Here is a 27,778-nt window from a genome sequence, read left to right as displayed (position 1 = left end):
TTTTATTAAATTGAAATTGTCCCATAAGGAAAAGAGGCTGAAAACTAAGATATGTTTTGAATTTAAATTATTATAATTTAATTTATTTTAAATTTCTAGAATATATGCTTATCAGTTTTGCTTTGTTTTTAATTTAATTACGCCTATAATGTATGTTTTAACTTGATTGGTTAATTGCATAAGATATGTCATTTAGGTCATAATCATACATCTTAATTATTAATTTTTTTATTGAATTTTTTTTATTAGGTTGTTTCCTAATGTTTCCTAATTAGCATATATTTTCCATATATATTATAATTATTATGCTCAAAATAAATTGGGTATTATTTATTAAATTGAATGGATGATATTTATCTCATAGAATTAATAGGATTAAGATTTGTTCTATATGATTAGAATTTTGAATAATCTCCTAAATTTGATTTTAGAAGATTTAAAATAGTAAAAATTTAATATAATTCCATAATTGAATTAGTTTTTAATAGGATTAAAGGTAGTTTTATTCACTTACTCCATTAATCTAGTAATTAATAATTAATTAAAAATTAATGAATTTAAAGTAGTCTAAGGAAGATTCTTGCTAGACTAAGATATTTAAGCGGACGGATATGGAACATCTCTACCTGGTAATGACATAGGAGTTGATATGATATGTACGGAACGCTAGCAAGGTTGTATTAAATGGTAATGAAAATGGAAAAAGGTTGGGACCTCATGCATTATTGTGTGCTCATGCATTACCTTGTTGATTAAAAACGAAAAAGATAAAAACAAATTGAAAAGAAACGCAAAGGAAACATATATCCGATCTTGAGCCTGAAGCTCTGATACCAAATGATAAGATAAGGAATCAACTACAAGGGGGGTAAGATTCGGATTACCTTGTTGATTGAATATCTCAAGGCAAGAAGAACACTTGATTGAGATTCGAATCACTCCACAAGCAAGATCGATCATGTCTAGCTTGAATGATTCTTGTTGATCAAATATCTCAAACACTTGTTTGAGATTCAAATTACTCCACAAGCAAGATTGATCATGTCGAGCTTGAATGATTCTACATGCAACCTAAACTACATAGAATTGCAAAGAAACTTAGCCATTGGCTAAAGAAAATCACAACTGCTTCTTTTACTATATTTTCCAAGTCTGCTTACAAATACAACAAACATGGGTTTATATAGCCTCAAAATGAAACTATTAAAGACATTCCAAGAGTTGTAGCATTCATACTTAATGGCCATAATTAGCCATTATGTAATTGTAACCTAAAGTAAATAAAAACTCTTAAACTACATTAATGAAATACAATAACTCTAAATTGTAATCCACCCAAAATTTATCACATGAAACTTCTCTTCATCAATGTGGCATGAATTGAAATATCTTTTGATGATTTCAACAATATTTTCTTCGCATCTTCATTGAAGCATATTGTTTGATTGATGTCTCTTGGTTCATATCATTAATGATAAGATTGATGGTGTTAATATAACACATGTGGAAGCAATTTGGATCTTAAGCACTTTAAGAACATTAATTATAGTATATAACTAGCATGTTCATAAGTATTAAAACTTAATTAGTTTAGATACTAACCTTTTGTAGTTCAAACTCCTTTTTCCTCACGAACCGGTTTCGAACCACCATTAGTGTCTTCTCCACTATCCTCCGGCTTTAGAACGGGATTGTGGAATCCGGTGAGTGACTAAATTTGGAAGGGATTTTGTATATGTGAAGAGATGTTTGTGAGAGGTTTTTCTCAAGGTTTTCTACCAAGAAGAAGAAGACCTTCCATGTACCATGATCACTCTATTTAAAGAGTCATGTTTGCATGTTCATGCAAATTTGAGATCACCAAATTTTGACACTTAAAAGTTTACTCAAATGTTTGGGATTATGTGGCAAACATGCATGTTTGAGTTAACCAAATTTTGACACTCAAAATTCCACTCAAACTTGTGGGGTTTATTTGGCAAACATGCAAGTTTGGTTAAACCAAATTTTGACACCTCAAAATTCCACTAACATGGATTTTTCCATGAGATGAAGTCAACATTTTGACTTTCTTCATTTTAATTCAATAATTAATTTGAATAATGAATTTCAAATTAAAGTAACATTAAATGATTAATTAAACTATTTAATTAATATTTAATATTAATTCAAATGCCAATCCCAATCAATTCCGACACATAATTGATTAAGATATTTAAATCTTATTTAAATATCTCAGATTCTCTCCTTTTGTTTAATTCGTAAATTAAACAAAAATGCGGTTAAATATATCGTATATATGTAGCGCATATTCCCTAATTTGAATTCGAATACTTCGAACTCACTCTTCACACTGTTCTATGGTTTAGTTCGATATGAGCTAGCAGAGGGACCTAATGGACCCTATAGATCATGGGCTCCAACGATCCAAGATTAACCGGCTAAACTCATTAACCTTGTTAACCAACATTCGTTAACTACTAGGACACTCCACTATAGCCTAGTAGTTGCACTCCCCTCACTATAGATATATTTTTGTCCATTTGATATAACCATGATTAGTAAGTCGATCCTTCACAGGTTGTTCGTAACTAGAGCTGGGTCAATTTACCGTTTTACCCCTAAAGTTACTTCTTGTTCCTTATGTCTCACTGATCCTCTAATGAACAATTGGTTTGTGGTCCAACCAGTAAACCGAATCCCTCTCAGGCCAATGAGAGGGTGGGGCCCCTTGTTTAAGACCTGGAGTCAGTGCTTAAGGGAACTACCTCTCTTCTATTCCTAAAAGTGGGTAGGAGTGAATTCCATCTTGCACCCCACGTTCCCAGCCATTCACCCAGTCTTACCCCTGAAATGGGAGGCCTATTGAGTCGGCGAACTAGAGCCACTCTCACCCATGCAAATCTAAGGATAATTCCGAATAAACAGGAGTTCATGGTTAGCTCAGGATTAAAACCGAGTTACCTAGGTTATCGAATGAAAAGAAAATCAGTCTCAACAGTAAACGACATTATAAAGTGAGAGTGGTTTTCTTCATGGTCCGATCTTATGCAATACTCATTGCATAGGACGCCCCCACTCACATGTCTCCACATGTACAATTTAGTGATCACATTGTTTATATCATATACAAAAGTGGGCCGCATCCATAGTGTCCCCAAAATAAGGTACTCAGCCTTATCCTTATACTATAGATCATTTTGACTATATACTTGAACTTGATCCACTCTTATGTCTCTACATATAGTTCAAGTAATCATACTATAGCCAGAGTGTTCTTAGTTTATTGGATTTAGATTAATGATCGTAAAGTTCACTTTATTCAATAACAATCTTTATTGAATAAATAACAATAATAACTTTATTGAAAATAGAATATGTTTTTGTTTACAAACTAAGAGTTTTAGGACATAAAACCCAACAAACTCCCACTTGGACTAAAACTCTAGTGAGGTTTTATAACGTTGAGTAGAGAGAAATACAATGAGCTAGGGCATCATATACTCATGCCTTTTCTCCCACTTGCCCTAGATTACATAACTCGTAGTCTTAGACTCACTAGGTGCCCTTCAAACACTTTAGCCGTGAGGGGCTTTGTAAATGGATCAGCAATGTTGTGCTCTGAAGCTATCTGTGTGACGATCACATCTCCTCGTTGCACAATCTCCCTTATGAGATGGTATTTGCGCTCAATATGTTTTCCTCGCTTATGGCTTCTTGGTTCTTTTGAATTTGCAACTGCTCCACTGTTATCACAATAAAGAGTGACGGGAAGATGCATATTTGGAACGACTTCCAAATCAGTTAAGAACTTCCTAAGCCATACAGATTCTTTCGCTGCTTCACAAGCAGCAACATACTCAGCCTCCATGGTGGAATCAGCAATGCAACCTTGCTTTATGCTTCTCCATATTATTGCTCCTTCGTTCAGAGTGAAGACAGATCCTGATGTCGATTTCCTCGAATCTACATCGGTCTAAAAATCTGAGTCAGTGTACCCTGTAAGGATCAGATCCTTAGCACCGTACACTAGCATATAGTCCCTCGTTCTCCTTAGATACTTGAGGATATTCTTAACGGCAGTCCAATGAGCACGTCCCGGATTGGACTGATATCTGCTGACAATTCCCACAGCATAACATATGTCAGGTCGGGTACATAGCATGGCATACATCAGACTGCCGACTGCTGATGCATAGGGAATGTGTCTCATATCCTCAACTTCATGAGGTGTCTTAGGACTTTGTTCCTTCGACAAATGAACTCCATGCCTGAAAGGTAATAATCCTTTCTTGGAGTCCTGCATCTTATATCGAATCAACATTTTGTCGATGTACGATGCCTGAGACAATGCTAGTGTTTTGTTCTTGCGATTCCGAACAATTTGGATCCCAAGAACAACTGAGCATCTCCCAAATCTTTCATTTGGAATTGTGTCACTAGCCAATGCTTAATGTCAGTCAGAAATCCCACATCATTTCCAATGAGTAGGATATCGTCAACGTACAACACGAGGAAAGCTACTGTAGAGTTGACTATCCTTTTATAAACACAAGGTTCATCAACATTCTGTTTAAAGCCATAAGATTTGATCGCAGTATCAAACTTTATATTCCAGGATCGAGATGCTTGCTTCAACCAATAAATGGATCTTTTAAGCTTGCAAACCCTTTGCTCGTGATCCTGTTCAATGAACCCCTCTGGTTGAGCCATATAGATACTCTCTTCAAGATTGCCGTTTAGAAAGGCTGTCTTAACATCCATTTGCTAAATTTCATAATCATAAAATGTGGCAATAGACAAGAGTATTCTAATCGATTTAAGCATAGCAATAGCAGAGAAGGTTTCTTCATAGTCCACCCCCTCTCTTTGGGTATAACCCTTTGCTACTAGTCGAGCTTTAAAGGTCTGTACCTTACCGGTTTAGTCTCGTTTCCTCTTATAGATCCATTTGCAACCAATAGGTTTTACCCCATCTGGTTGATCTACAAGTTCCCAGACTGAATTGAAGTACATTGACTCCATTTCAAGATTCATGGTTTAGTCAATGGATCCTCAACGCCATCATCAGGTATGATGACTTGAGTTTCTGCCAAACCTAAGTAAGGATCGGGTTGAGTTATAACTCTCCCACTACGTCGAGGCTTTCTCAACTCTTGAGAAGGATGTGATTGACCAGAAGTGTCAGCTCCATCAACAACTCTTGTTGAAGAACCAGCTTGATCAACAACTCTTGTTGTCTTATCAGTAGCTTCTTTAGAAATCTCACTTAATACTAGTTTGCTACGAGGTTGATGATTTCTTACGTGATCTTCCTCTAAGAATGTAGCGTTTGTTGATACAAACACTCTATTTTCTTGAGGGTCATAAAACAAACCACCTTTCGTCTCTTTGGGGTATCCTACGGATAGACATAATTTTGAACGACGTTCTAATTTCTTGGGATTTTGCAACAACACATGTGCTGGACATCCCCAAATTCTGAAGTGACGTAAACTACCTTTACGCCCTTTCCATAACTCATAAGGTGTTTCTGAAACACTCTTAGTAGGAACCATGTTCAAAATGTATGTAGTAGTCTCCACTGCATATCCCCAAAACGGATCGGGTAATTGAGCGAAACTCATCATAGACCGAACCATGTCTAATAGAGTTCTATTTCTCCTTTCTGATACACCATTTTGTTGAGGCATACCAGGGGCTGAGAGTTGAGACCTTATTCCATGTTCTATCATATAGTCCTGAAATCTTGAGTCCATGTACTCTCCTCCTCGATCTGATCGAAGTGTTTTAATAGTTTTACCTAATAGATTCTCAACCTCAGTCTTATACTCTCTGAATTTTTCAAGAGCTTCGAACTTGTGATGCATTAGGTAAAGATAGCCATACCTTGAATAATCATCAATAAAACTAATGAAATATTCATACCCTCCTCGTGCTTTGACATTCATTGGACCGCAGAGATCTGTATGCACGAGTTCTAAGGTTTCTTTGGCTCTATAACCTTTTTCAGAAAAAGATCATTTAGTCATTTTACCCTCAAGACAAGACTCACATGGAGGTAAAGAGTTGTCTTCTAACTCATTTAGAAGTCCTCTTTTGACCAATCTCTCAATCCTATTGAGATTAATGTGGCCTAGTCTTAAGTGCCAAAGATAGGTACTAGGAGAAATCTTTTGTCGTTTATTTTGAGTTTCAGCTGTTTTAAACATCTCGGTATTTAAAATAGCTTTTGTTTCGCTCGGTTTTAACATATATAAGTTGTTTTCTAGTTTTGCAGAACAAATGTGAATACCTCTTTTGAAAATGAACACTTCATTGATTTCAAAAGATACTTTATACAATTGTTTTAATAAACAAGAGATGGATATTAGATTCCTTTTCATTTCAGGAACAAAAAGTACATTATCTAATATAATGAATCAGGAACAAAAAGTACATTATCTAATATAATGAATCTATCTCCAAAAAACAACTTTAAATTTCCTACTGATCTTGCTGATACAACCTCTCCGGTTCCAACCCTGAGTGTTATCTCGCCGTCCGCAAGCATTCTCCAGGAGCTAGTTTCCTGGTAAAAAGAACAAATATGATTAGTCGCCCCTGAATCTAGTATCCAAGTTGAGTTGTCATACTCTACTAAACATATTTCTACAACGAGTAAATCATATTTACCTTGTTGTGTCTTTTCGGCTTTCTTCTCTGCAAGGTATTTTGGGCAGTTTCTCTTCCAGTGCCCGTTTTCGTTGCAATGGAAACATTTTCCTTTATCTGCTTTTTGAACCTTGTGTTTGCGGTTAGTAGGAATCTTATTTTTCCCTTTACCCTTCTTCTTCATCAAAACTTTTAGAAGTTGAAGGTCCAGACTTATTTTTGGAGGACGATCCTCGTAGTAATTTCTTGGAGATAGCAACATTTGCTTCTCCTGTTTGTCCCTTGTTCATTAAGAGGGACTGATAAGTCTGTAGCTCATTGAGAAGAGCAGTTAAGTTATATTCAATTTTGTTCATAACCACATTTGTGCGGAACTGGAAGAAGCTCTTCGGAAGAGACATCATGATAAAACTGACTTAACTCTTCTCATCAATGACAGCTTCATTTTCTTCTGCCACATTGAAATGGACCATCATGTCCAGGACATGTTCTCTAACTGAGGTCCCTTCTTTCATACGGCAGTTGTAAATGTATTTTATGGCTTCATGTCTGAGGGAGAAGGACGGTTGTCCAAACATCCCTTTTAGAGATTCCATAATCTCTTTAGCGGTACCCATAACATCGTGTTTCTTAGCCAAAACATCAGATATGCTAGCTAGAATGTACACTCGGGCTTTATCATTTGCCTTTATCCATCTGTCATACGCATTCTGAACTGTTCGGTTTGCATTTAAGCTGGGGTTTGGAGGACACTCCTCAGTTAAAACAAACTTTAAATCATCAATGACCAGTATTGTGTTTAGGTTTGATTTCCAAGTTGTGTAGTTGTCGCCGTTTAATTTCTCAGAAGCGAGTAATTGTACTATTGAGTTTGTCATGCTGTGATATAAAGAAAATTTTATTAGTGATTTGACCTAATCCTGTTTAATCCAATCAGTTTTAGCCCAAATCATTATTAATTTGCAACGATACTTTAGTGAGTTAGAGCAACTGCTACCGAGGGGCAGTCAATCACTCATTCACTAAACCAAGACATTCTTGACTTAAACACTATTCCCAGAATAACTCTTGTTCCTATAGTGTTCTTTAGTTATCGCTGTTTTGGTCAAGAATATACCAACTCTTAGTATTTCTTCGTAAGTGTGACCCACCATTTTCAGACCTCATAGATCGGTCCCAACAATGCTTTCGAATGAAAAAGCCAAAGTTGGGAACGGACCTAAGAAATCCTATCCCATTTCTGGAGTTTGCGTTGTTTCGACTCCCATGTTACGACCCTCCGAATGGGTAGTTGCTCTAGGGTCAATAGTCTGTTTTTACTCCTGTAATTACATCTTTCACCTTAAGTACCACTAATTTTCTAATGAACAATTTGTTTATGATTCAATCATAAACCAAGTCCTTCTCAGGCCAGTGAGGAGGTGAGACTCTATTGTTTAAATCCCAAAATCAGTATTTAAATTATATAATTGATCATTGATCTTAAATCCTAATGAACATTGAAATTATATTAAATTAATATATACATAATTTAAAATTATGATATGGAATTCATAAACATTGACTACCTAAATATATCCATACATCTTTACATTATTATTATTATTATTATTTACAATATTTACATTATAAACATGGCTATATCTAAGCAACATGCAGGTGGAACATGGGAACCTCACGGTGCAACCTAGTGGTGGAGACCATAGGACGTATTTGACATACTTCCTTCTCCCACTTACTATAAATACTTTCTCTATTCACCTTGTTATTGACTCATGCAAATACCTTCCGAATGGAGGACGCTCCCAGGGCGACACGAGGCCGAGCATGAATCTCACTGTGTGAATTTTACAGAGAGCGTGAAAAGAAAACGATGTATCTTATACACCTTTTTCCTCCCACTAAGTATTTTAGATGGTTGGGTACTCATTACTTAAGTATATTCCGGCTAATTAAATATAACTTAAGTCTAGGTGATTTTTCTAAATCTTACATCACTTAAGCATGCTCATAAAACTGGGCTAACTAAGCTCAAGTACTGGTCCGATCTCCAGGTAGTAGGTGTTCCGTAAACCGTCAACTTAAGTACCTCCAGCCTTAGACAAGATCGTGCCAGGTGAGCTTTCTCGTAACCGCAATTTCGTAAGACATCGACCTATTTTAACTATTAAAATTGATCGTGCTAGAGTCTTGACCCTAAGTGAGCAAACACTTATCTTTATTATAGATTTTAACGTCTATCTCGTTTTATGACGTTGAAAATAACCTATAACATGCATCTAACATGCTTTATATAACAATTATATAATCATTCATTCCATGCAATAATATAACAATTTATATCTTTCACTCATGGAACCCTAAACATGCATACTATACATTATAACACTTATAACATACTTGGAATGCATGAAACATGCTTAGCCTATGGTGGGATTTTAAATCTATATGACATACTTTATGCATATACATTTTCTATTTAATTAAAACATACATTCATAATGCATAATTAATTAAACACAAAGTGGGTTGGTTTTGGCATTTTAAAGCAAGCAATTAACTAAATTATTACACTAATAATTAAAAATAACTTGAGCCGTTCCCGAGGATCACGAACTGGGCGAACCAACCCTTAAAAACGTTGAATCGGACCCCAACGGCAGAAAAAACACTCGAACCGCCTCTTCCATCTTCTTCGGTTCAGCTTGCTATCTCTTCCATTTTCGATCAATTACAACCTAAAATTGACTCTAATGACTCCATAAAATTACAGACATTTCTTCATTCATTAAATCCCATACAAATTAAGCTTATTACAATAATTGTATCAAATGGAAGTATAAAAAAATGCCAAAACCAAAACCATCCACTTTAGCAACCACAAATTTCATTCATGAAATGGTACCCACCATGATCAAATTAATGTAAATAAAGTGCCTAAAACCTCGCTCTGATACCAATTGATGGTGTTAATATAACACATGCGGAAGCAATTTGGATCTTAAGCACTTTAAGAACATTAATTATAGTATATAACTAGCATGTTCATAAGTATTAAAACTTAATTAGTTTAGATACTAACCTTTTGTAGTTAAAACTTCTTTTTCCTCACGAACCGGTTTCGAACCACCACTAGTGTCTTCTCCACTATCCTCCGGCTTTAGAACGGGATTGTGGAATCTGGTGAGTGACTAAACTTGGAAGGGATTTTGTATATGTGAAGAGATGTTTGTGAGAGGTTTTTCTCAAGGTTTTCCACCAAGAAGAAGAAGACCTTCCATGTACCATGATCACTCTATTTAAAGAGTCATGTTTGCATGTTCATATAAATTTGAGATCACCAAATTTTGACACTTAAAATTCCACTCAAATGTTTAGGATTATGTGGCAAGCATGCATGTTTTAGTTAACCAAATTTTGACACTCAAAATTCCACTCAAACTTGTGGGGTTTATTTGGCAAACATGCAAGTTTAGTTAAATCAAATTTTGACACCTCAAAATTCCACTAACATGGATTTTTCCATGAGATGAAGTCAACATTTTGACTTTGTTCATTTTAATTCAACAATTAATTTGAATAATGAATTTCAAATTAAAGTAACATTAAATGATTAATTAAACTATTTAATTAATATTTAATATTAATTCAAATGCCAATCCCAATCAATTCCGACACATAATTGATTAAGATATTTAAATCTTATTTAAATATCTCAGATTCTCTTCTTTTGTTTAATTCGTAAATAAACAAAAATGCGGTTAAATATATCGTATATATGTAGCGCATATTCCCTAATTTGAATTCGAACACTTCGAACTCACTCTTCACACTGTTCTATGGTTTAGTCCGATATGAGCTAGAAGAGGGACCTAATGGACCTATAGATCATGGGCTCCAACGATCCAAGATTAACCGGCTAAACTCATTAACCTTGTTAACCAACATTCGTTAACTACTAGGACACTCCACTATAGCCTAGTAGTTGCACTCCCCTCACTATAGATATATTTTTGTCCATTTGATATAACCATGATTAGTAAGTCGATCCTTCACAGGTTGTTCGTAACTAGAGCTGGGTCAATTTACCGTTTTACCCCTAAAGTTACTTCTTGTTCCTTATGTCTCACTGATCCTCTAATGAACAATTGGTTTGTGGTCCAACCAGTAAACCGAATCCCTCTCAGGCCAATGAGAGGGTGGGGCCCCTTGTTCAAGACCTGGAGTCAGTGCTTAAGGGAACTACCTCTCTTCTATCCCTAAAAGTGGGTAGGAGTGAATTCCATCTTGCACCCCACGTCCCCAGCCATTCACCCAGTCTTACCCCTGAAATGGGAGGCCTATTGAGTCGGCAAACTAGAGCCACTCTCACCCATGCAAATCTAAGGATAATTCCGAATAAACAAGAGTTCATGGTTAGCTTAGGATTAAAACCGAGTTACCTAGGTTATCGAATGAAAAGAAAATCAGTCTCAACAGTAAACGACATTATAAAGTGAGAGTGGTTTTCTTCATGGTCCGATCTTATGCAATACTCATTGCATAGGATGCCCCCACTCACATGTCTCCACATGTACAATTTAGTGATCACATTGTTTATATCATATACAAAAGTGGGCCGCATCCATAGTGTCCCCAGAATAAGGTACTCAGCCTTATCCTTATACTATAAATCATTTTGACTATATACTTGAACTTGATCCACTCTTATGTCTCTACATATAGTTCAAGTAATCATACTATAGCCAGAGTGTTCTTAGTTTACTGGATTTAGATTAATGATCGTAAAGTTCACTTTATTCAATAACAATCTTTATTGAATAAATAACAATAATAACTTTATTGAAAATAGAATATGTTTTTGTTTACAAACTATGAGTTTTAGGACATAAAACCCAACAAAGATAAGTAATCACTACAAGGGGAGTAAGATTCGGATTACCTTGTTGATCGAATATCTCAAGGCAAGAACACTTGTTTGAGATTCGAATCACTCCACAAGCAAGATTGATCATGTCTAGCTTGAATGATTCTTGTTGATCAAATATCTCAAACACTTGTTTGAGATTCGAATCACTCCACAAGCAAGATTCATCATGTCGAGCTTGAATGATTCTACAAGCAACCTAAAGTACATAGAATTGCAAAGAAACTTAGCCATTGGCTAAAGAAAAGCACAAATGCTTCTTTTACTACATTTTCCAAGTCTACTTACAAATACAACATACATGGCTTTATATAGCCTTAAAATGAAACTATTAAAGGCATTCCAAGAGTTGTAACATTCATACTTAATGGCCATAATTAGCGATTATGTAATTGTAACCTAAAGTAAATAAAAACTCTTAAACTACATTAATGAAATACAATAACTCTAAATTGTAATCCACCCAAAATTTATCACATGAAACTTCATTCTTCTTCAATGTGGCATGAATTGAAATATCTTTTGATAATTTCAACAATATTTTCTTCACATCTTCATTGAAGCATATTGTATGATTGATGCCTCTTGGTTCGAGAATTTCAACAACATTTTCTTCACATCTTCATTGAAGCATATTGTATAATTGATGCCTCTTGGTTCATATCACAGAGTATGCTTGCTCGACAAGGAAAGTGGCCCAGCAGTGTGCGAACTGACTGGTGAGTCCATACTCGCACGTATGGGCTATCTGTAGAGTATAGCACACATCCAAGTTACTCGTTAGGATAGTGCTGTAGGAAAATAGTCTGACCCCCAATAGTGGGGTCAGTTATGATAAGTTCCGCAGCAGATTGTTAGAGCCGAGAACATAAACAATTGGATCTCAAGTGCAATTTTATTAATTCTAAGCCTGTCATTATATAGCCTTTCCAAAAAGAGAAACCACAAATAACAAAGTACTTGAACATAAAAATATCAGCAGAAAAATACTAAGAGTCCCCAAGAATAGGACTCCCCAAAGACTAGAACTATATTTGAAACACAAAACTAGACTAGTAACATTTCCTCCCTTGAAATTATTCGAGTTTTTTTACAAGAATTAGTTTAAGTCTGAAATATCACATACACCAAGCTTTTTACGCAGTTTCTGAAATGCTTCCAACTTGAGAGACTTTGTTAACAAATCAGCAAGTTGTCTCGAGTACCACAGAACACTAAGTTGACGGTGCCTTCTTTTGTAAGATCTCAAAGAAAATGAAATCTCACGCTTATGTGCTTAGAACGACCATGTAGAACTGAATTTTTTGACAGCTTAATAGTTGAAGCATTCTCACACATAAGTTTGGTTCCTTCTGTCTGTAAAGAACCGATCTCCTTAAGTATTCTTCTCATCGAATCAGGTTGACATGCACATGCAACAGCAGCAAGAAACTCTACCTCTATGGTTGATAAAGTGACTATAGGTTACTTTCTAGATGACCAAGCCACTGCTCCTTCACTCATCATAAACACATAACCTGAAGTGTTTTTGCGGTCTTCTATGTCGCCGTCATAGTCACTATCAGTAAAACCAATCAGCTCACTCACTCCTCTCCTTTTGTAGAATACACCATGTTGTTGCGTTGGACAAGCCATAAAACGACTTATTAGACTGACAACAACCATAAGATCAGGACGAGTGGTAGTGAGATACATCAAGCTTCCTACTATCTGTTCGAAAAAAAGTTGCATCCATTTTAACGCCATTTTCATCTTTACCAATTTTTTTGTCTTGGAACAATGGGATTACAGACAGAGTTGTAATTTTCTATCTCAAATCGCTTCAAAACCTCAGTTGTTTACTTCCTTTGACATATAAAAATGCCATATGATCGTTGTATTACTTCAATCCCTAGAAAAAACATCATCTGTCCTAGACCAGTCATATCAAACTCCTTTTTCATAGAACATTTAAATTGTCCTAGTAATGTTTCATCATTGTTAGTAAACAAAAGATCATCAACATATATGCTTACAATAAAAATGTTACCTTTTTTCCTTTTAATAAAGAGTGCATACTCACTAGAACTGCTTTCAAAACCTTCTTTGATGAAGTAGGATTTGATTCAACTGAACCCTGCTCTAGGTACCTGTTTTAACCCGTAGAGTGCTTTGTTGAGCTTATACACCATATGTTCACTCCCCCTTTTTTCATAGCCTCTTGGTTGTGATGGTGTTAATATAACACATGTGGAAGCCATTTGGATCTTAGGCACTTTTAGAACATCAATTATAGTAAATAACAAGCATGTTCATAAGTATTAAAACTTAATGAGTTTGAATACTAACCTTTTGTAGTTCAAACTTCTTTTCCTCACGAACCGGTTTCGAACCACCACTAATGTCTTCTCCACTATCCTCCGACCTTAGAACGGGATTGTGGAATCCGGTGAGTGACTAAACTTGGGAGGGATTTTGTATAAAGAGAGTGCTTGTGAGAGATTTTTCTCAAGGTTTTTCACCAAGAAGAAGAAAACTTTTCATGTACCATGATAACTCTATTTAAAGAGTCATGTTTGCATGTTCATGCAAATTTGAGATCACCAAATTTTGACACTCAAAATTCCACTCAAATGTTTGGGATTATGTGGCAAGCATGCATGTTTGAGTTAACCAAATTTTGACACTCAAAATTCCACTCAAACTTGTGGGGTTTATTTGTCAAGCATGCAAGTTTGGTTAAACAAAATTTTGACACCTCAAAATTCCACTAACATGGATTTTTCCATTAAATGAAGTCAACATATTGATTTTCTTCATTTTAATTCAACAATTAATTTGAAAAATGAATTTCAAATTAAAGTAACACTAAATGATTAATTAAACTATTTAATTAATATTTAATATTAATTCAAATGTCAATCCCAATCAATTCCGACACATAATTGATTAAGATATTTAAATATTATTTAAATATCGCAGATTCTCTCTTTTTGTTTAATTCGTAAATAAAACAAAAATGCGGTTAAATATATCGTATATATGTAGTGCATATTCTCTAATTTGAATTCGAACACTTCGAACTCACTCGTCACACTGTTCTATGGTTTAGTCCGATATGAGCTAGCAGAGGGACCTAATGGACCTATAGATCATGGGCTCCAATGATCCAAGATTAACTGGTTAAACTCATTAACCTTGTTAACCAACATTCGTTAACTACTAGGACACTCCACTATAGCCTAGTAGTTGCACTCCCCTCACTATAGATATATTTCTGTCCATTTGATATAACCATGATTAGTAAGTCGATCCTTCACAGGTTGTTCGTAACTAGAGCTGGGTCAATTTACCGTTTTACCCCTGAAGTTACTTCTTGTTCCTTATGTCTCACAGATCCTCTAATGAACAATTGGTTTGTGGTCCAACCAGTAAACCGAATCCCTCTCAGGCCAATGAGAGGGTGGGGCCCCTTGTTCAAGACCTGGAGTCAGTGCTTAAGAGAACTACCTCTCTTCTATCCCTAAAAGTGGGTAGGAGTGAATTCCATCTTGCACCCCACGTCCCCAGCCATTCACCCAGTCTTACCCCTGAAACGGGAGGCCTATTGAGTCAGCGAACTAGAGCCACTCTCACCCATGCAAATCTAAGGATAATTCCGAATAAACAAGAGTTCATGGTTAGCTTAGGATTAAAACCGAGTTACCTAGGTTATCGAATGAAAAGAAAATCAGTCTCAACAGTAAACGACATTATAAAGTGAGAGTGGTTTTCTTCATTGTCCGATCTTATGCAATACTCATTGCATAGGATGCCCCCACTCACATGTCTCCACATGTACAATTTAGTGATCACATTGTTTATATCATATACAAAAGTGGGCTGCATCAATAGTGTCCCCAGAATAAGGTACTGAGCCTTATCCTTATACTATAGATCATTTTGACTATATACTTGAACTTGATCCACTCTTATGTCTCTACATATAGTTCAAGTAATCATACTATAGCCAGAGTGTTCTTAGTTTATTGGATTTAGATTAATGATCGTAAAGTTCACTTTATTCAATAACAATCTTTATTGAATAAATAACAATAATAACTTTATTGAAAATAGAATATGTTTTTGTTTACAAACTATGAGTTTTAGGACATAAAACCCAACAAACTCCCACTTGGACTCAAACTCGTTGAGTAGAGAGAAATACAATAAACTAGGGCATCACATACTCATGCCTTTCCTCCCACTTGCTCTAGATTACATAACTCGTAGTCCTAGACTCACTAGGTGCCCTTCAAACACTTTGGCCGTGAGGGGCTTTTTAAATGGATCAACAATGTTGTGCTCTGAAGCTATCTGTTTGACGATCACATCTCCTCATTGCACAATCTCCCTTATGAGATGATATTTGCGCTCAATATGTTTTTCTCGCTTATGGCTTCTTAGTTCTTTTGAATTTGCAACTGCTCCACTGTTATCACAATAAAGAGTGACGGGAAGATGCATATTTGGAACGACTTCCAAATCAGTTAAGAACTTCCTAAGCCATACAGATTCTTTCGCTGCTTCACAAGCAGCAACATACTCAGCCTCCATGGTGGAATCAGCAATGCAACCTTGCTTTATGCTTCTCCATATTATTGCTCCTCCGTTCAGAGTGAAGACAGATCATGATGTCGATTTCCTCGTATCTACATCGGTTTGAAAATCTGAGTCAGTGTACCCTGTAAGGATCAGATCCTTAGCACCGTACATTAGCATATAGTCCATCATTCTCCTAAGATACTTGAAGATATTTTTAATGGCAGTCCAGTGAGCACGTCCCAGATTGAACTGATATCTGCTAACAATTCCCTCAGCATAGCATATGTCGGGTTGGGTACATAGCATGGCATACATCAGACTACCGACCGCTGATGCATAGGGAATGTGTCTCATATCCTCAACTTCTTGAGGTGTCTTAGGACTTTGTTCCTTCGACAAATGAACTCCATGCCTGAAAGGTAATAATTCTTTCTTGGAGTCCTGCATCTTATATCGAATCAACATTTTGTCGATGTATGATTCCTGAGACAATGCTAGTGTTTTGTTCTTGCGATACCGAACAATTTGGATTCCAAGAACAAACTGAGCCTCTCCCAAATCTTTCATTTGGAATTGTGTCGCTAGCCAATGCTTAATGTCAGTCAGAAATCCCACATCATTTCCAATGAGTAAGATATCATCAACGTACAACACCAGGAAAGCTACTGTAGAGTTGACTATCCTTTTATAAACACAAGGTTCGTCAACATTCTGTTTAAAGCTATAAGATTTGATCGCAGTATCAAACTTTATATTCCAGGATCGAGATGCTTGCTTCAACCCATAAATGGATCTTTTAAGCTTGCAATCCCTTTGCTCGTGATCCTGTTCAATGAACCCCTCTGGTTGAGCCATATAGATACTCTCTTCAAGATTGCCGTTTAGAAAGGTTGTCTTAACATCCATTTGCCAAATTTCATAATCATAAAATGTGGCAATAGACAAGAGTATTCTAATCGATTTAAGCATAGCAATAGCAGAGAAGGTTTCTTCATAGTCCACCCCCTCTCTTTGGGTATAACCCTTTGCTACTAGTCGAGCTTTAAAGGTCTGTACCTTTCCGGTTTGGTCTCATTTCCTCTTATAGATCCATTTCCAACCAATAGGTTTTAACATCATCTTCTTTGGACAAACCTTCATCGGAAACATAATCAGTTGACCATATAGGTGGGCGTCCACTTCTACCCTCTCTTATAGCCAAACCTGGTTCGATTGCAGTAGCAGGTGCAACAGTAGGTTCAGCAGCAGGTGCAACAACAGGTTCAATTTCATCATCTGAGTTAATCGATGAAGTTGAACCTGTATGTTGTTCTGTGTCTTCTTCAGTAGCAGTTGAAATTTCAATGCTTTCTCCCTAATCTAAATCAGTTTCATTTTTAGAATATTTCCAATCTCATTCATGATCCTCATAAAAAATTATACCGCGGCTAACTATGATTTTGTTTGCAACAGGATTAAACATTTTGTACCCTTTGGATTCACCACTGATTCCAAATGAAACACAACTTACACTTTTATCTTCAAGCTTTTTCCTCCTAGCATCTGGAATATGAACATATCTCACACATTCGAAAACTCGAAAATAGTCAACTGATGGTTTTACTCCGCTTCAAGCCTCTTTTAGTGTCACATCTTTTACTCCAAGTGTAACGCTTAAAAAAAAAAAAAAAAAAACCGATCAAAGTCAAAGGGGAAAAATGGGCATTTTGCCCCTCAGCCCATTAGAGGGGTCTTGAGAATCATCCTCAAATCCTGCAAAAGAGAAAAGTGTGAGAAAGAAAGTTGAGAGGGAAAGGTAAATCGTCGGAGAATCACCAACGAAATTCATCCTCTACTAAGACTTACACTCTAGAGTTTCTTCTTGGAGAGAAGAAAGACTCGTGTTGTCCAGGTTTCTTCTTTTGTCAATCTTCGAGAGAAATCAGCAAGGTAAGATCTCGAATGTTACTCTTCAGATCTGAGATCTTCGTTTGGGAATAGAGTGTTAAAGTTTACTATCTTCATCTAGGAAAGATCCGCCACTGATTTTGTGAGAAAATCAGACGAAACGTTAAGATCTCAGAATCTTTCCAAGAACGGTAAGGATGTTATCAGACCTCTTTCCGACGCTCATAACTCGTCGTATGATTAAGTAAAAATCAAGAAAAAAATATTGGCACGTAGGTTGTAGTATGATCTAAAACTTTGTTCAAGAAGTCATTATGATTTGGATTAACAATCAAGAGATAGAAAAATGAGAAGAATGATGGAAAACTAATTGGAAACCTCAATTTTCAACTAGGAGGAGAGAGAAAACGACGGCGCGCCACGTGTCAACCAGCAAGAGGGCTGCGTGCGCCAACAACCACTAGACACGCGTCGAACGTCGCCTGGGAAGACGCGGCTCCATCCTTCCAGCGACAAGCGTCCCCGACTGTGCAACCCGACCCGCGACCCTCGGCTGACCCGATACACGCGCAACGAAACGAACTGCCATGACCCGCGAAACACCTAATCTGAACCGATAACCCGCGACTGCAGAAAATCATGGGCGCGTGACACTCGCACGTGGAACCTGCGAGTGAGTTTGTCCCGGCGCGTGGCTGGCGCATGGAAGCACGTGTAAGCCCGTTTTCATCCCGTTCAACTCCTGTTTTCCCTATTTTCCTCTCGAATCCAATCCTAACTCTATTTTATATGAAATAAGATCTAATTGAGGAAAAATCACTACTTTTTTATACGCTAATTGTGTGGAAACGTTGCATAAGGGCACGTATCATCCAGGTAAGTCACCACACGGAACTTTAGGAAGAAATACTTGTAGAAGACGCTTGAAATGCATGCATGCTAGTTTAATTATCTTAGGTGGTAACCTTTCGTGATTGAATGTAGGTATTTAATTGTTAAAAGTAAGAGGTATTGTGTGAAATATTATGAGAATTATCTGAGTATTGCTGTTATGCTTTAAGCTTCCGCTTTATATATATATGTTTAATTCATGCTGAAAGGAGGATGGGAACTTGTGAAATCTGTGCTCTGGGAGTTGAAGGATGTTATCGCCCCATTGAGCATGTATGTTTACTTGGCATGAATTTTGTATAATGATGATGGATGATAGTTGTGTACACTAAGTTGATTTTCATGACACACAGGTATGATAAAGTCTAAGGATATGTGGTTAGAGTGATAAGTCACTAAGTGTAGACCTAACCTTTTCCTAGGAGCCTAAGAAACTACCACGGCTTATGAACCACCTCTAGAGTACCCTTAGGCTACTTGTGTGTGGATGGTGTTATAACTTCGTGGGGGACCAACGGGTTCGTGATCAGGACTCGACTGCTCGATAGGCGTTTTAGCATGGGGAACGAGATACCCATATCGTAACTGGTCATTTAGCTGGATGGGATAGGGGTGGTAGCCCTCCCAAATATAGGGGGATTACCATGGGACTAGGGGTTGCAGCTCACTTCCTAGGTAAGACACCAGGTACTCTCATTCTCATGCCGAGGTAGCCATTCGCAGGGCACCAGTCCAACACAGGTTAGCATAAGAGGAACTATAGGGGTATAATTGAAAGGACTTAGAACCAAAGAAGCCCTAAGGGACAAGTCCCAAGGGGAAGCCCTAATGAGCTAAGACCAGAACTAGAAGTCCTAAAGCCAAAGGAAAGTCCATCGATGTTTGTTAAGTTCAGGGTGCGATGAGAGCCTACAAGTAGGTTGGCTTACTGAGTATAATTTTATATTCATTCTTGCTATACCTTTATTGTTCAGGTACATGAGACGTCGGGTCAAGAGAGGGCGCGTTGAACGATACGATTTGTCACAGAGGAAGCTTGTCCTGGGGCGTCAGTCCAGTCTTATTGATTAGTACATTTTGTCCTTCATGTTTTCTTTCCTTGTCTACAACTAGTCACATATGTCCTCTTTGTATTGAAACACTTTCCTTACGAAATAAATGATTCATTTTTGAAATAATGTTTTCCTTGAATTTCTTGCATACACACTACACCTTATAGTCATTGTTAGTCACGACTTAAGTTTATTTTTTTTGGGTCGTGACAAATTTGGTATCAGAGCACCAGGACATAGGTCCTGTAGACACTTAGGTTAGAGAGTCGTATCCTCTGTGACGTACTCATCAATCACGTGCTTCTTACGACCAGATAGTCTCATGAATTTGAATTGCGAAATTAAGACCTAAGTTATTAAGTAGAGAATTTATCATGACTGTTTTCTTGTGTTATACTGCACATTTCTTAGAGGTTGAGCCTTGAATGAATTGTAACCGCAATTTTTCTATTGCGGTAGCTAAATGGCACCAAAGAGATGTAGAACCTACCTCGGGCCTAGACCTAGAAGGGGAAGAAGAAGAGTCACTCAGGACACTAATGTTCTTTCACCTGAGACAGAACAACTTGTACCTGAACCTCAAGAGGAGGTTGATGAAATACCCCCAATGGTTTGAGAGTCCTATACCATGGGAACCAAGATCAGGAATGAGTCAAAAGATTGCAATGACTCAAGACTTACCCGACGCAGACTCTACTGCTCCTCTTGAGGCGGTCCCACCAGTGCCCACCAGTAATGTAGAGGTTCTACCTAGTCAGTCAGCAACTAACCTCACTACAGATGTACTACAAACATTCATGTTAACCTCTATGGAAAACCAGGCTCAGATGACTTAGATGATGCAGACACTAGTCACTAACTAGGCTATAATGCAATAGGCAATACAACAGGCAACAATGCAACAGACAGCATTGAAAGGGACCAGAGACTCTGGGACTATGACTGTGGAGTCTCGTTATCTAAAAGGCTTCCAGAGGCAAAACTCGCCTTCCTTTGAAGGTGACAAAATAGATCCTATTGCAGCAGAAAACTAGCTTGAGGCTATGGAAGCAACCTTCTTTTACATGAACTGTACGTTGGAATATCAGGTTCATTGCGGAACTTATATGTTGAAGGGAGAGGCTCATTTCTTGTGGAGGGGTGCTAAAAAAATGATTGCACTGCTTGGAGAGTCTATTTCTTGGTGTCAGTTCAAAGAGGCCTACCTCCGCAAATACTATCCAGTTACGGCTAGAATAAAGCTGCAGGCAGCGTTCCATGAACTCAAGCAGGGTGACCAATCTGTGGAGGATTATGATCTGGAGTTCAATAGATTGGCAAGATTCTCTCCTAAATATGTCAGTACTGAAGAGCTTAAGGCTGAACATTTTATCGCTGGTCTATGGGAGAACATCAGAGGTTATGTGGCATCTCAGGCATCCACAGATTATACAACAGCCTTCCAAATGGCGACCCTCATTGATGCGCCTCGTACTGACAAATTACAGTCAGGGTCAGCCCAAAAATCCCATATCGTAGTTTAGGGGAGACAGATAAACTGGAACTATCCCAGGACTGGTAGACCACCCCGTGGTGGCACTACCAATCACGGAAGATCCCCAGTACAGAACATAAATCGATGTCCTAAATGTCAGCGTCTTCACCTGGGAGAATGTCGCCTGGGAACTGATGTATGTTATAATTGTTGCCAAATGGGACACTTTGCAGCAAACTGTCCTAAAAAGAGAGATGATAACACTAACCGACCTGCAATAAGGAATCAAAAGGGCTGGGGTGCGCAACAGCAGCAGGGGCGAGTTGTAGCCCATGCAACCACGGGCAGGCAAGCCGACGCACCTGACGCAGTTGTTACAGGTACACTACCCGTTTTTGGTCATTTGGCTTTTGTACTATTTGGTTTGGGTTCGTTCTTACACATTCGTTTGTGTCTGAGGAATTCGTTGACTTAGTGTACCTAGAAAAAGAACCCTTAGAGACCATTCTATCAGTGTCCACACCTGCTCACGAGTTATTAATGGCTACTCGTAGGGTTAAGAGAGGTAGTGTGACGGTGTCGGGATGTGTCATAGAAGCTACTTTAATAGTATTAAGTATGCAAGACTTTGATGTCATTTTGGGTATGGATTGGCTAGGCGAGAATCGCGCTCTAATAGATTGTGAAACTCGAATAGTTACTCACAAACTTCCGTCAAGAGATAGTTTTACATATAAGGGAGCCACGTCCAAAAGAACCCCAAGCGTTGTAACTGCACTAAAGGCTAGAAATACGATCCGTAGTGGTGCAATCACATTTTTAGCCAGTGTGACCCTAGACAGCAGAAATGAACAGACAGTCTCGTCAATACACATTGTCAGGGAATTCATTGATGTTTTCCCTATGGATTTGCCAAGTTTTCCCCCAAATAGGGAAGTTGACATCGGGATCCACCTAGAACCAGAAACTGCGCCGATCTCTAAGGCACCCTACAGAATGGCATCTGCAGAACTAAGGGAATTGAAGGAACAGTTACAGGAGCTATTGGATAAGGGTTTCATACGACCTAGTGTGTCGCCCTAGGGAGCCCCAGTTCTGTTTGTTAAGAAGAAGGATGGATCCCTGCATCTGTGTATAGACTATAGAGAATTGAACAAGGTCAATTTTGGAGAATACCGTTGCTCCCTGTAATTGATCAAACAAGTCGTCAATTCTCGGGAGGGGTACTTATTCTTTATGGTGACCTTGTTCAATTCTCTTAACAAACAGAACTGGGGCTCCCTAGGGTGATATCACCAATTGAGAATAAGAGAAGATGTACCTAAACCAGCCTTTAGAAGTCGCTATGGACATTATGAATTTCTCGTCATGTCCTTTGGCCTTACCAATGCACCAACCGTCTTCATGGAACTAATGAAGAGGGTGTTTAAGGAATTCTTAGACACTTTTGTTATAGTGTTTATTGATGACATTCTGGTGTCATCTAAGTCAGAAGCCGACCACGAAGAGCATTTGAGAAAAGTTCTGACCGTACTGAGAACGCAGCGACTGTATGCCAAGTGTTCCAAGTGTGAGTTTTGGCTATCTGAGTCAGCGTTTTTGGGTCATGTGGTGTCAAGTAGAGGAATCACAGTGGACCCAGCTAAGATAGAGGCAGTGATGGAGTGGCCTAGGCCGACCACAGTCACTGAAGTACGGAGTTTTCTAGGACTAGTTGGATATTACAGAAGGTTTGTCAAGGATTTCTCCAAAATATCTTCGGCGCTAACTCAGTTGACCAAGAAGAGCAAGCCCTTTGTGTGGACATCAGCTTGCGAACAGAGCTTCCAGGAACTCAAGGAGAGGTTGGTGACAGCATCAGTCCTCACAGTTCCAGATGGTTTAGGAAATCTAGTGGTGTACAGTGACGCATCGAGAAAAGGTCTAGGATGCGTGCTCATGCATAAGGGTAAGGTGATTGCTTGCGCTTCTAGACAACTGAAGGAATATGAACGAAACTATCCCACTCATGACCTCGAGTTAGCAGCAGTGGTGTTTGCACTAAAAACATGGCGACATTATCTGTATGGAGAGAAAATCCAAGTATTCACTAATCATAAGAGCCTCAAGTACCTATTTACACAGAATGAGCTTTATGAGACAGAGGAGATGGTTGGAACTAGTAAAGAATTATGACATCGAGATCCTGTATCATCCAGGCAAGGCCAATGTCGTGGCGGACGCATTGAGTAGAAAGGCTGTTCATACTTCCGCGATGATCACCAAGCAGGAAAGAATACAGGATGAGATGAAGAGGGCTGGAATCGATGTTGTATTAGAGGTGGTACTTCTCAGATAACACAAATGACCATGCAACCCACCTTGTGAAAACGAATTATTGACGCTCAGAGGTCTGATCAACACCTTGGGAAAGTGTGGAATCAGACAAAGACAGAAAGATCAGTAGGGTACTCTATCTCTTTGACGGGGGCCTGCTGTGGAAAAACCGCTTGTGTGTTCATCGTGACAAGAAAATGCTGAAGGATATTATGACGAAAGCTCACGACACTTCTTACACGTTCGACCCTGAAAGTACAAAGATGTATCAGGAGTAAGGGATGTTATTGGTGGCCAGGGATGAAGAAGGATATAACAAATTTTGTAAGCCGATGCTTGACCTGTCAGTAGGTGAAGGCCCCGAGACAGCGCCCAGTGGGACTGCTACAACTCTTAAAGGTCCCTCAGTGGAAATGGGAAGCAGTTTGTATGGATTTTATCTTGGGCTTGCCCAAGACCATGCAGAGCTTCAACATAATCTGGGTAGTTGTTGATAGACTTACCAAAATGGCTCACTTCATCCCAGGCAAATTCACTTATCGTGTGGATCGGTGGGCTCAATTGTATATCTTTGAGATAGTACGCCTACATGGTGTACCAGTATTTTGGGAAGAAGTAGGCACGTAGCAACTACTGGGACCAGAGTTGGTTCAAGTCACCAACGCAGCAGTGCAGAAAATTAAGCAAAGAATCCTCACTACACAGAGCCGACAGAAGAGCTATGTAGATTTGCGTAGAAGGGACCTCGAGTTCGAGGTGGTTGACCATGTGTTTTTGAAGGTAGCCCATATGAGGGAGGTGATGAGGTTTGGAAAAAAGAGAAAGTTAAGCCCAAGGTTTATAGGCCCTTTTGAGATTTTAGAGAGAGTTCGGGCCGTGGCTTATAGGATTGCTCTACCATCAAACCTTGCCGCCGTTCACAACGTGTTCCATGTGTCTATGCTACGAAAGTACACCCCAGACCCTACTCATGTGATTGAACATGAAACCCTTCCTCTTCGAGAATATTTGTCCTACGAGAAAGACCCAGTAGAATTCTGGCTCGAGACACTAGGCGACTGCGCAACAAAGTTATCCCCTTGGTGAAAGTCGCATGGGGTAACCATCGAAATGAGGAGGCAACTTGAGAACAAGAAAATGATGTAAGGAGAGCCTATCCCGAACTCCTCCAAGAGATACCAACTTTTGGGGATGAAAGTTTCTAAGGAGGGGAGAGTTTGTAACGCTAAAAAAAAAAAAAAAAAAAAAAAAAAAAAAAAAAAAAAAAACTGTCAAAGTCAAAGGGGCAAAATGGGCATTTTACCCCTCAACCCATTATAGAGGTCTTGAGGATTCTCCACACATTACCTGCAAAAGAGAAAAGTGTGAGAAAGAAAGTTGAGAGGAAACCTGAGAGGGAAAGGTAAATCACCGGATTCCTCATTGGAGAATCACTAAAGAAATTCATCCTCTACTGAGACTTACACTCTAGAGTTTCTTCTTGGAGAGAAAAAGACTCGTGTTGTTGAGGTTCCTTCTTTCATCAAGATCCGAGAGAAATCCGCAAGGTAAGATCTCAAACGTTACTCTTCAGATCTGAGATCTTCGTTTGGGAATAGAGTGTTAAAGTTTACTTTCTTCATCTATGGAAGATCCGCCACTACTTTTATGAAGAAATTGAACGAAACATCGAGATCTGAGAATCTTTCCAAGAACGATAAGGATGTTATCGGACCTCTTTTAGATGCTCATAACTCATCGTATGATTAAGTAAAAATCAAGAAAAAAATATTGGCACGTAGGTTGTAGTATGGTATAAAACTTTGTTGAATAAGTCATTATGGTGGAAACACTATTTTATGTGAAATAGGATCTAATTTGAGGAAAAATCACTACTTTTTTATACGCTAATTGTGTGGAAACGCTGCGTAAAGGCACGCATCATCCAAGTAAGTCACCACACGGAACTTGAGGAAGAAATACTTGTAGGAGTCGCTTGGAATGCTTGCATGCTAGTTTAATTATCTTAGGTGGTAGCCTTTCGTGATTGAATGTAGGTATTTAATTGTTAAAAGTAAGGTATTGTGTGAAATATTATGAGAATTATCTGAGTATTGTTGTTATGCTTTAAGCTTCCGCTTTATATATATATGTTTAATTCATGCTGAAAGGAGGATGAGAACTTGTGAAATCTACGCTCCGGGAGTTGATGGATGTTATCGCCCCGTTGAGCATGTATGTTTACTTGGCATGAATTTTGTATAATGATGATGGATGATAGTTGTGTACACTCAGTTGAATTTTCATGACCCACAGGTATGATAAAGTCTAAGGATATGTGGTTAAAGTGACAAGTCACTAAGTGTAGATCTAACCTTTCCCTAGGAGCCTAAGAAACTACCACGGCTTATGAACCACCTCTAGAGTACCCGTAGGCTACTTGTGTGTGGATGGTGTTATAGCTTCGTGGGGGACCAACGGGTTCATGATCAGGACTCGGATAGCCATTTTAGCATGGGGAACGAGATACCCACGTTGTAACTGGCCATTTAGCTGGATGGGATAGGGGAGGTAGCCCTCCCAAATATAGGGGGATTACCATGGGACTAGGGGGTTGCAGCTCACTTCCTAGGTAAGACACCAGGTAATCTCATTGCCATGCCGAGGTAGCCACTCGCAGGGCACCAGTCTAACACAGGTTAGCATAAGAGGAACTATAGGGGTATAATTGAAAGGACTTAGAACGAAAGAAGCCCCAAGGGGCAAGCCCTAATGAGAGCTAAGACCAGAACAAGAAGTCCTAAAGCCAAAGGAAAGTCCGTCGATGTTTGTTAAGTTCAGGGTGCGATGAGAGCCTACAAGTAGGTGGCTTCTGAGTATAATTTTATACTCATTCTTGTTATACCTTTCTTTTTCAGGTACGTGAGACGTTGGGTCAAGAGAGGGCGCATTGAACGATGCGGGTTGTCATAGAGGAAGCGTGTCCCGGGGCATCAGTCCAGTCTTACTGATTAGTACACTTTGTCCTTCATGTTTTCTTTCCTTGTCTACAACTAGTCACATATGTCCTCTTTGTATTGAAACGCTTTACTTACGAAATAAATGATTCATTTTTTGAAATAATGTTTTCCTTGAATTTCTTGCATACACACTACACATTATAGTCATTGTTAGTCACGACTTCAGTTTTTTTTTGGGTCGTGATGGTAAGAGTTGGTGATCGATTTAAGACATGATTCACCCACATAACAGCTTCAGGTCAGAATCTCTTTGGTACTTTCTTTTCTGTTAACACAGCTCTTACCAGGTTCATCACTGTACGATTTTTGTGTTCAGCTACTCCATTTTGTTGTGGAGTATAAGTTGTGGCCAGCTATCTCTTCACTCCATGCTGCTTGCAAAAGTCATTAAATTATGCCGAATTGAATTCTCCTCCTCTATCTGTTCTCACGCAATTTATGGGCATTCCAACTTCTTTTTCCACCAAAATTTTGAAACATTTAAAATGGTAAAATGTTTCTAATTTTTCTGGAAGAAAGTACATCAATGCCTTCCTAAAAAAAATCATCTATAAAACACAACACATACCTTTTTTTGGATGCTTGAAGGCGGAGTAATTGGACCACACAAATCAGCATGAACAAGTCCCAATTTTTCAGTTTCTCTCCACTGACTGCATTTTGGAATCGGAGTCCGATGTTGTTTTTCCTTTATACATGTTTCACAAGTGATGCTTGGATCAACAATTTGCGGCAAACCTTCCACCATGTTTTTATGTTTCAAAATACAAAGGCCTTTGTAGCTGAGATGACCATAACGATAGTGCCAAAGTGTTGATTGATTTGTATTAGAGACTTGGAGGCAGCTCCCTTCCGTTGTTGTGATTGATGACTCTGCAAGCAAAATGAACATTCGGTTTGCACTCATAATTAATTCTGCTATTTTCCCCTTTTGTGGATGATAAATACTGCATACTCCATTTTTTAACGGTACATCTACTCACTTTTCTTGAAGTTGTCCAACACTCAAAAGATT

General features: G+C 38.3%; 1 protein-coding gene and 1 pseudogene across 1 annotated transcript; one reads left to right on the top strand and one right to left on the bottom strand.

Moving 5' to 3' along the window:
- Positions 1 to 15,817: 15,817 nt before the first annotated feature.
- On the bottom strand, positions 15,818 to 16,561 carry LOC147789707 (secreted RxLR effector protein 161 pseudogene; annotated as a pseudogene).
- A 4,456-nt stretch (positions 16,562 to 21,017) lies between these two features.
- Positions 21,018 to 22,531, top strand: LOC147789706 (uncharacterized). Its single transcript, XM_087116948.1, has 3 exons — positions 21,018 to 21,444; positions 21,682 to 21,828; positions 21,924 to 22,531. The coding sequence occupies exons 1-3, from the start codon at positions 21,018 to 21,020 to the stop codon at positions 22,529 to 22,531; spliced, it is 1,182 nt and encodes a 393-aa protein (XP_086973074.1).
- Positions 22,532 to 27,778: the final 5,247 nt, after the last annotated feature.

Source organism: Cucurbita pepo, chromosome 13 (assembly GCF_057944985.1).
Source record: "Cucurbita pepo subsp. pepo isolate OVF chromosome 13, ASM5794498v1, whole genome shotgun sequence".
NCBI lineage: Eukaryota > Viridiplantae > Streptophyta > Magnoliopsida > Cucurbitales > Cucurbitaceae > Cucurbita > Cucurbita pepo.
The sequence above is the reverse complement of the archived record's forward strand: the minus strand, read 5'-3'. Positions and strand labels throughout refer to the sequence as shown.